At 41.4% G+C, this 10,600-nt stretch overlaps 1 protein-coding gene across 1 annotated transcript; it reads left to right on the plus strand.

Moving 5' to 3' along the window:
* The first annotated feature begins 6 nt into the window (after positions 1 to 6).
* On the plus strand, positions 7 to 10,213 carry LOC119174414 (sn-1-specific diacylglycerol lipase ABHD11). Its single transcript, XM_037425310.2, has 6 exons — positions 7 to 205; positions 320 to 470; positions 1,429 to 1,602; positions 2,972 to 3,160; positions 4,796 to 4,980; positions 9,929 to 10,213. The coding sequence occupies exons 1-6, from the start codon at positions 78 to 80 to the stop codon at positions 10,071 to 10,073; spliced, it is 972 nt and encodes a 323-aa protein (XP_037281207.1). The 5' UTR covers positions 7 to 77; the 3' UTR covers positions 10,074 to 10,213.
* The last annotated feature ends 387 nt before the right edge of the window (positions 10,214 to 10,600 follow it).

A 10,600-nucleotide genomic window follows, 5' to 3' on the forward strand; every position in this document is an offset into this window, starting at 1 on the left:
GTTTCGTCAGTTTCGTAGCTTTGGGTAGTGTCCGGTCCACGACCGGCTTTCGGCCAAGTCCAGTTTTTCGATTAAATATGCGTGTGTCGTTGTCGTGCGGTAGACTATTTTCAAAATGTTTATCCTTTCAACCGCGGGCAGCTGTTAGTGCATGCCGAGAGACGCTTCTGAAGGCACACGCAGCGAGTTACAGCACCCAGCCAGGGTACGTAGTCACTTTCAGTGCCGCCTGGTCGTAACTTCTCAACTCTAGCAGCAGACGAAATACGAGACATGTGCGTACACTTAAAGATTCTTAAAAGATTCAAACTCGTTTCAGGTCCAAAGATGTCTCCCTCTCTTTCGCGTCTTACGAATCCACTCAAGCCGAGGATCAGAGGTCGCCGATTATCATCCTCCACGGACTATTTGGCAGCAAGAACAATTGGAAAAGCTTATCTAAGGCGATGGTGAACGCGACGAAACGTAAGGTACGGGGCTCTTCCGTTTAATATGCGAAGTGTTGACTCGCGGAACTAGTGTTGCAAGTTTCGGTTCGAAGTTTGTGCGCGCAATGAGCGCCTGTGCTAATAAAAGTCCATGTATGCAGTTAATGTTGATTTCCGCGATCAGATGCTTGCAACTTCGCGGAGAAGGCCGTCAACGATCATTTGGTCGGAAATGGTGCCGTCTATTTTGTAAAAGGAACACGTTCGCGTGCCTACGGGGCGGCACATGCCTGTGCTTGTCATCCGCGATCTGAAGTGGTGTTCTAAATTACTTCTCGGGATATGCGACTTTCGGGGGCTTTGGCGCGAACGATCTAATATCGTATCCGCCTTCATGGTAGCACGTTATTTTGATAACATGCTGATGTACTGAGTGATCTGCTGATTTGTGGATGTTGGTATTGTCACGCCGCGCCAGTCCCACTTTACTATGAAGAAAAAGAAAGAAAAGTATGTTGAACAAATAGTGGCAAAATATATTAAGCAGCGCCTGTATTGGCCTCAACAATTCACTATTCCAAAGTGGAGAAGGGGAACAGCCCCCGCTCGCTGCACATGATATGTTCACTGCCTAAACAATGTGGACACATGACAACTATACGTTGTGATGTTGCTTCTCTAAGGCCAGGCTGAAGCTAATACGCACAGGTTAAGGGTTGAAGCTAGTCTACCCATGTGCAGTGCTTTTATTTACGCATGTTAATTGGGCTGCTCTGCTCAAGGACAAACATTTGATTCCGAGCCACGGGTGCCGTATTTTGATGCGGGCCAAAGACAGCATTCTTCATAGTTGCATTTCGAAACGCGTTTGCTTCGCGGTTCACGTGAAAGAAACGAAGGTGGTCAGAATTATTACCGTACGCCATCAATACTCACCATTGTATCAGTTATGACTAGCGAAACTGCTCAACTTAACTTTGATGGGTACATGTTCATGCAGGTTTTCGTTCTGGATGCCCGTAACCATGGAGAAAGCCCACACACTGACGAAATGGACTACATACTGATGGCCAATGATGTAGATCTCTTTATCAAGGAGCATAGTCTCGACAAGGTCGGCATTATCGGACACAGCATGGGTGGAAGGACAGCCATGACATTTGCCTTGACGAGGGTAAGAGCTGCGGCTTATGTTTATCCTTAAGCAGATGAAGTTATACCTTGAATTACTCTCTTCTGCTGTTTTCTTGTAAATATGCGGTGTCTTGTAGTGTAATTTTTATTTAGTGGTGAACGCTGGGGTGCTTTGCCATGCCTTGACATTGCACTGTAATGAAAATCAGCTGGAGTCCCTGATTTTGGCCACAGAATACAATTATCAATGATTACAAAGTAAATGCTGCCCTTCTAGGTCAGTAGAATCAACAACAACTTGCATGTAAAATTTAGATTTTTTTTTCCATCAATAAACTATGACATTGCTTTTTATCTTGCATTTGGCTCTCTCATCACAGGAAGTGTTTTGTTTGTTTCTGTCAATAAGTCGCTTTCCAGCAGTAAAGAGTGAAAGGTGCAATTTCAGTTTTACTGGGACTAACACTCTCTCTTGTGTGCCGTATTTACTCAATTGCAGCGCGAACTCAATTTGGATGCAAGGGGTAGTGTTTCACTGTTTCCAGGGGAAAAAAAATGGTCTTTTGGTACTCAATTATAACGCGAGAATCGGCATTAGGTACCAAAAATGTAGAAAAAAACTTGCAGTAGGGTAGAGTAAATATGGTAATGAAAGCATGGCAGAAAGAGGTTTAGGAGGAGGGAAAAAAAAAGAAGGAAAAAATGCTGGGAGGAGAACCGGAAAATAAGCCTCTGGTTGGCTATCTCACACTGGGGGAAGGGAACTAAAAGATGAAAGATGGAGTAGTCATAAAGACGTAAGCTTGTGCCTGTGCTTGAGTAGCAGCACACAGTCCAAGGCGTTTGCACTGACAAGTCACCGTCAAGTAGTATGGAACTGAATTTGCTGCTTACAGGCCGACTAGACATGCAGATAGTGAAGTAGTTTTCTGCATGAAATTTCTTCAGATGTCGCAATGCATCGGAGGGTGTTTGTCTCTGGGAGGACAGTGGCACAATACATTTTTAAAATGTTGCCATCACAGTCGATGGATGCGGCACTATTGTTCATTCCAACTAGTGTAAGGTAAGCCTTCGTAGGAAGCGATTCGCAGTTGCAGTTGATTCAGAATCAATCTAGCTATTAATCAGTTAATAATAAACATAGTAAAAAGACAGTAACCTTGACTACTGTTAACAGTAGTCTTTTGCTCTTCTGACACATCTGTACAGCTGTCACTTCCGTCACTCATGTGAGTTGTACGGCTGTTACAGCTGATAACTGTACTGCTCATTTTAGAGTGACAGTACGTTTATATAGATCTCCTTTTTTTATACTTGTATGCTCTAAAAATTATCATTGGTAGCATTGTTTCTAAGCATGTGACTTCCCCGCTTATTTTTTGTACATGTAAACTTCGTGCTTGCAGCCATCCATGGTAGAAAGGCTTGTGGTAGTGGATGTGTCTCCAGTTACCATGCCATCCATTGTCGTGCACGACAATGTCCTCGTCAACCACATTAATTCCATGGACACTGTTTTGCCTCAACTCTCTCCAGACATGTCTTCACCAGCAGCTCGTAAGGAAGCTGACCGTATTCTGGCGAATGACATACCCGTGAGTGTTCATTTTTGTCTAGAAAGCATGTCTTTAGGCACAGTAATTAATAGGTTATATGAAAAAATACACGTAAATCTGCTTCGTGTACAAAGTCATTTGAATTGTTATCTTGTTGGGATTTTGTGGAAGTAGTGAACTGTGACAAAGGCTGGCCGCTGGCCGCTGACCTCATATATATTTTCATGACGTAGTTTTATGTCTTGCTAGCATCCTCTAGAAGTACAGTGCCGCTATAAAGACCCTGTTACACTTTTTATTTCTCGTCACTGTATTTCATTCAGATCTACTCTCAGCCTTCGAAAGAACAAAAGCACTTATAAAAATTAGTTCACCCCAAAGTAAGTTGCTGGTCACACAAACATTTAGCATGAGCATAATTATACACAGGCGAATTCATGCAACTATACTCGCTAAAACTTTTCTTGGCAATGAAGCAAAGGATACAGAGCCAAATTGTGCATATGTTACCACTAACGAATATAGTCTCACAATTTAGCTGCACGAGATATAAAAAAATACTCCTTTGTTTCCGACAGGTAGCTCATTGAGACAAGACACAGCACACACTAATGAAATATTCGTCTTTTTTTTTACAAGATATGTTGTCACTTTCAGCCTTTGCACGTGACAGAAAGTCTTGCCTTTCTTGTCACGAGCGGACATGGTAGTAAATGCTTATTGCACACAGCCGTCACTTTCTACCGCGGCATAAATTTGCATCGTAGCGGACTACTTCTTGTACACGTCTGCAGAGGCTTCGCCCTGTAGTTTTCTCTTCATTGCCAAAAAAAGTCAGAATCACACGTGCGGCATGACTGGAAGAGCAAAACAATATTTTAGTGCTTTCAATGTTCCAGTATATGCCATGGCCTTAGTGTAATGCTAGTACCAGTTCACACTGGCAGCAACACTTTATAATGCTTTGCATAAGAATGACATTTTGTTAACACGTTTTCCCGTTCTATGAGTGAATTGTCAAAAAATGCAACGTGTTCACATTTATAAGGCTGCTGAAAATTTACTCAACAGAAGTTACTGAAATAAATTTATATATACTTACTCAATAACACCGATGTGCTTGTTTAGTTTAGTTATGCGCAACGAGATTGCGCCAGGGGCCCAACAACTTGTGTTTGCACCCGTGGTAACCTGGTGTTCTGCAAGCGCTAAGGATGTAGACAAATTGAAACGACGCTAATCGTGAGACATTTCACTGCCTGCTGCACGTGTAATCGTCAGACATTTCACTGCACGTGTAATCGGAGGATGTATGACATAAACTGTTTACAGGTTGTTTTGCTTGACTTTTATTGAATAAACATTAATACATAGGTAATTCTCTGCTAAGGATGGTTTAGTCTCCTACTAGAGCTTGCAGATTCGAAGGAAGGGTGGAAGAAAGAAAGGAACAGGTGAGAAAAAAAAAGGCAGGGATGTCAACCAGTCTAGAAGAACTGTTATGCTATCCTAAACTGGGGAAGCTTGCAGCGATTGCATTTGATGTGTTCTGAATGGTTGTGATGTGTGATAATTTTCGTGTGAAATTGAAAAATACGAAAATATGCTATGAGTAAACTTTTTAGATAAGTATACGTGGGTTGTTTCAGTTCGAACTATTGTCTGCTGTTGTAGGAAGTTGCCGTGCGTCAATTTCTGCTGGCCAACCTTCAAAAGGGTGAACGCCTGTATGAATGGCAGTTCAACTTGAAGGCGCTGAAGCGAAACCTTCCCAACATCATCCAGATGCCCGACTTGAAAGGGCTCACCTATGATGGGGACACCCTGTTTATCTGTGGAGGCGACTCTCCTTATGTGAGGTGAGAAGAACCAATGATGCCATGCGTGTGTTCAGGTTGTGCATTTGTGATTGCATCTGCCAGAAGCAGGATTACCAAGTTATGCTGAACAATAGCTTTCTCCTATAAGCTCAAATACTGTATGGCACAGTTTTCCCAAGATGTAGTAACAATCTACTACTTTTCTTTCAAGGAATTTGTGTCAATATCCGGCTGTATGTCTGAACTAAATGCAGACATTGTACGTAGTATTCTTCTACATTTTTCTGTGGGTAGCTAAACTTCTTGAAAGCATTTGAAAAAGAAAGGGGGGGGGGGGGCTGCGTTATGGTGAAACATAAATGTACATTATCGTTGATGTCGGTGTATTTTTCACCACCTTTCAGATTACTGGCAAAAGCCGTGTATGTATAACAACTCAAACCTCAATATAGAAAGCATGGATGTAACGAATTATCGGTTAAAACAGAGTAAATTAAAAATAGTCACAGATACAGCATTACTTGTCAACGTTTATAGTGAATTCTTAGATATAGCGCAGGCATATTTTTGTGGCAGGTGTGAATTTGTTATAATGAGGTTTGAGTGTATTGTATTCTCTAGTGTAATAACCGGTCCTTGCGCGTAACTCACACCTTCCCTTACTACTACAACCAACTACAGCAAAAATTTCAATAAATGTCCTTGTGCATTGAGCGACCGTGCATTCAAGGAAATGAGTTTTACGCTTTCATAGAAATCACTCCACCATTTATTCTAGAAGATCTCAAAGGGAAAAAATGAAAGCAGCTTCACATTAGTGGTGCCAAGCCTGACGAAATAGCTGAGCTGGGTGGGCTTTAATGTTAATGTCTTTATTTTTCTCTCCCTTTCTATTTTTGATTTCTCATGCCATCTATCTCTTTCTGTCTATTTTTTCTATCCTTCTCTCTATTTCTTGCTACCTCTTTTTTTTTTCTAACTTTTCTTTTCCTCTGTTTCTTTCTCTCTCGTTGCTTCGCTATATTCTTTTCTTTTTGACTTGCTCTCTGGTTTTCTATCACTTTTTTGTGTCTCGGTCTTCTCCTACTTTTATCTCTTTAATTTCTTTACTTCTCTCCACTTTCTTTTTCTTACTACCTCTGTCTTTGTTTCTTCTTCTCTCTTTGTACTAATTCTCTTACCCATTTGAACTGTTGCATCCCCCACTGTGCAAATTGCCGCACTCATTCAGAGATGCAATGCAACCAGATGATGAAGGACACGACAAAGAACTGAGTTATTGCACTCATGATAATGGTAGTTTCTTACAAAATCCTCCTCGCATAGAGATTTGAACTTGTTTTTGTCTGTAGTAAGACTTCCCGATTCCTCTAATGCATACTTGATCGAGTTTTTTATTTCTCCAATAACGTAGGATTTGCTAAACACCCGATTTCACCCTGATTTTCGTGACCAGTGTCGCTCCTCCATCCCCACCTACTCTCAATTTGAGCCGTTGGTATCAATGCCACTTTCCTTGCATTGCGGCTGGCGAAGCCATCCTTTATTGTATCTTCATGAAGCCGTGCAGTGAAGTCATCTTGCAAATTGATATTCGGGTGTAACATGCACTGTAACATTAGCTCTAAATTTTCTGCATGTTTTGTCAAGGTATCATATGCAAAAAAATACAGCACATTCATCAGTGCTTATGATTTTTGTCTTTCCTAATGCTTATTTGCCACCCTCATTTTTGATGCACGTAGCCATAAAAAGTCATGACTAACCAACTAGCCCACCACTGTGTTTTTTTTAATTTGTGCTATGTAACGATCTCATCATTTGGGATGTCTCATGAAAAGAGAAATGCACTTAAAGTTGCCATTCCGTAGGAGAGGTGGGGAAGGGGGATGGCTTTTATCAGTGGCGGGCGGAGCGCCTCATACAGGTAGCTTCATCAGGCTTGTGCTATTATTCGACTGTTTTGAATATCTGAGATAATGTCACAGTATCCGAATTCGTTTTGATTAGAATTGAAATGATTGTAAATTTTGAACATTTGAAACCAACGACTAAACAGATACAAACTGCCATGTAAGCCTTTGTAACGGTGGTTTGGCTGCATTAGAGAAGTGCTATGCTGTGAGTACACCTAACTAAAGACTATTCGAAATGCCGTGAAGCTTCACTTCACAGTTAAATGAGCACACCACCTTCACGTCGATTCGTAACTTTTTAAGTTAATAAGCTTGTTATACCACCTTATATGCGCTAAGTATAGTAGATTTTAAAACGTAACATATTTTACTGGTTATTGCTTTCATCGCACCGAAAGTCAAATCCTGCTACTATTTGAAGTTGCTTTTAATTCCCTATGAACTAGAAATAATGACATTTGCACCTGCCTTGTTTTAACTGAAAAATATTGTTCAGGCTATTTGGGTCATGACAAATGTGCTCATTATTCTTTATATGCCATAAATATGATTTGAATTCGATTCAAAATTATTCAGTCGAAACTATGCGACCAAATCAATATTCACTTTGAATCTGAAGTATACTATTTGCGCTAGCATAAGCTTTATGATTGTCTCTGGGAAAACAAGAAGCCTAATTTAGTGAAGGAGTATAAAAAAGATGAGCAGCATCATAACAGTCACGTCTTACAAGAAGTACAGTGTCAATTATAAGCAAGCAATTATTGCATGGCCGTATCGGTGGGAAATATTTGAGGCTTATACCTCGTAGTATGTCTAGCTTTACATGTTTGTGAAAAAGAAAACCATATTAATGCTTGAAACCAATCTTCGCTAAAACCAAAGCATTTAGAACGAGTTTTTTTTTTCTCGCGGAGTGGAATAGATTTTTAGATTCAGTAAGTATGTCACCACACTTCATTCAGTGTCTCTAGCCATGTATTTTAAGTTAAATTAAATGTTTTCTAAGTACTTATGTTGTTTTATTTTGTTATATATGAGTGTCATTAATTTAATGCACATATCATAATTGTTGTTGAACCTGTATTGTACTGTATTAGTTACCTTTGCATGTATTAAGCTATCCTTGTATTTTTATTTATTTTATGTGTGCTGCTCCTTTTGCTTGTGCCAAGTTCGTGTGTGGTATATTGAGATAAATAAAGAAATATATGAACTAGCATGCTTGGCGATAGTAAAACTTGAGAAATATAAACAGTTTCGCTGGTAACTGGAGGTTTTCATCTCTGCTTTACATTGGGGAGCTTGGTGTAATTGCATGCAAAAAATTAAAACAAATTGTTCGGATTTAGTGGTTTAAGTTGATGGAAACGCATCTGTTGTAGAGGAGGCATGGTAGGAGCTGTCGAGTGCAGTATACTCTGAGAACGATGCTGTAATTAAAGGCCAACTCCAACTATTTTCTGAGGTCGGTGGATTTCAATGAAGTTTGCTTGGTACATTCCTTTGCACATTTCCGTCGGTTATATCAAATTACATGCTTGAGAGATGCGCTGACAGTGGACTTCATCACACAGACAGTGACGAAGTCCACTGTCTGTGTGACGTCATGTTTGGCATGTCAATGGAAGTGACGCAGCGGATGGCATCGCTAACTTTAGTCGCTACAGCGTTTACCTTGCTGACCACAAAGGGACGGTGACGGTGTTTGGCACGGAAAATTTTCCTTCCTTCCTCTGTGATGTTTGGCCGGCACGGATGGGCGGGTCCGCCTCTGCTGCGAGTGCCCACTCGTCCCGGTTTTCACAGCTTTCATACACCGAACCGGCAGGACCAGTATACGGCTCCCAGCTCTTGCCAAATAGTATGTCATGTGCAGGCAGTGAGCTCGGTTTGATTTTGGTTTCAGTATTGTGCCCTTTTGCTTGTTAAAAGTATTTTCGAATTTGCTGCGCTTTTGAGCTATCGGGCTCGTGGCAAGAGTGTCTCGGGAACATAGAAGCACGATTACCCTCGCATGGTCGAAAAATCGCCGGAGTTGTCCTTTAATGGCAGATTTTTTGTGACCTACTCTGTCATTCTACTTTTCCAAGGAAATAAAGATAAATTTATGGATCTAAGCAATGCATTAGCAGCCGCCCCTGCCTTGGAGAGTAGTGACGATGGCAGTTGAGTGTCTTCCACACATAGCTACAACTTGGAAGCCCAATTTTATTGGGATAGCACTTTCAGGGCCCCTTCGGCGTGTTTTTGCCATTGAAGTCGCCGTGATGTTCTATAGAAAGTCTAAATCAATAACATAGACTCTCTCCTCCTATATTTTTCCTGCGAGTAAAAGCGTACAAGCGCAGGCAACGAACACTTACCTAGTGGAGAAGAAGCACTCCGGCCACTCGCAGGCGGCTTGTATGTTTGTAGGTGACGATATCACCGCTCACTTTTCAATGGAGTTATAACCAACACGAAGGTGTCATCGCTCGCTTCAGCGAACATGTTTTTTTACGCGAGCGTTTTGTGAAAGAGGCCCTGAAAGACTCTTTCTGGTAACCATGAAATGGATTCACTAAAACAGCTTATTGCCTACCAATTCAACACCGCAAAAATTTTAAGAATCCATCCAGTACGAGCGGAGGTACAAATATTTGTTGCACACTGCAATTGCATTGTCTCTTCTCTCTTCCCGACGAAAAAGTGATGGCATGGGCAAAGAAAATACGTCGCGCGCGCCTCACGACATCGAGCACTTTCTTTTTCTTTTCTTCGAATATGCGGCTATTCATTACGAATCGGAAGCTGCATGCTGCGCTATAATATTTGACTCGCGGGTTATCGGAAGCCTCTACTACCGATGAGCAGCGTTTTGTGACCATGCTCAAAAAGTGTTGCAGGGCCTCTTTAATTCACACCACGTCGGATGCCAAGGGAGTTGTCTAGGAACCTTACTTCATATAACATTCTAGTTAGTTGCCATCGCATTCATTGCTTTGTCATTGAGGCGAAAGTGACTTTTTTTTTTTGTCCACAGGTGCATAACAAGAATTACCCTCTCACATTTTGTTCTGCTGTTTCAGCAAACGGGATCATGATGGCATCAAGGAGAAGTTCCCAAACGCCAACATTTTTTACATCAAAGGCGGCGGACACTGGGTTCACGCAGACAAACCCGCGGAATTCTTAAACTTGATCAAAGAGTTCATGGGCGGTGGTGCGTCCTAGTGTCTGTTGTAAATCGTGCTCTCTTATGTCAGCATATTTGCTGTGTATTGTCACTTGTTAATTGTACAGTAGTTGCGCGTTTTTAACTAGAAAGTGTTGCTCAATAAATTTTGTATACAAAGCCTGCAAAAAGAGAGAAATGTCTGAATGTGTAATTATCGCTAATGCATCGGTTAATACATATGGGAACACTGCGGTTGTCGTGGTGTTACAAAAATACTCGAGTGTGAAATATGCCCAAGTGGGCCGTATGTTGTCTGTGTGAGGACGAGAACAAAACGTTGAAGGTCTGTTCATGAAAAGCCCGCTGCGGAGGGGGACGTGGGAGGGCAAATTAACAGCTTCAGTTATTTGACCTTCTGTAGTTCTTAGTTCCCCAGTATACTTAAAAAGTATACTAGGGAACAGAGAACTAATCTGCAGTTGTCAGGGTGCTGCAGTTGCTTAGTTATGTAATAGACATTGGCATAGACTGGCGAAGGGGGTAGTTCCAACCCTTCCCCCTAACTTTTCAATTCTGCATGTGT

Source organism: Rhipicephalus microplus, chromosome 3, assembly GCF_043290135.1.
Source record: "Rhipicephalus microplus isolate Deutch F79 chromosome 3, USDA_Rmic, whole genome shotgun sequence".
NCBI classification, from domain to species: Eukaryota; Metazoa; Arthropoda; class Arachnida; order Ixodida; family Ixodidae; genus Rhipicephalus; species Rhipicephalus microplus.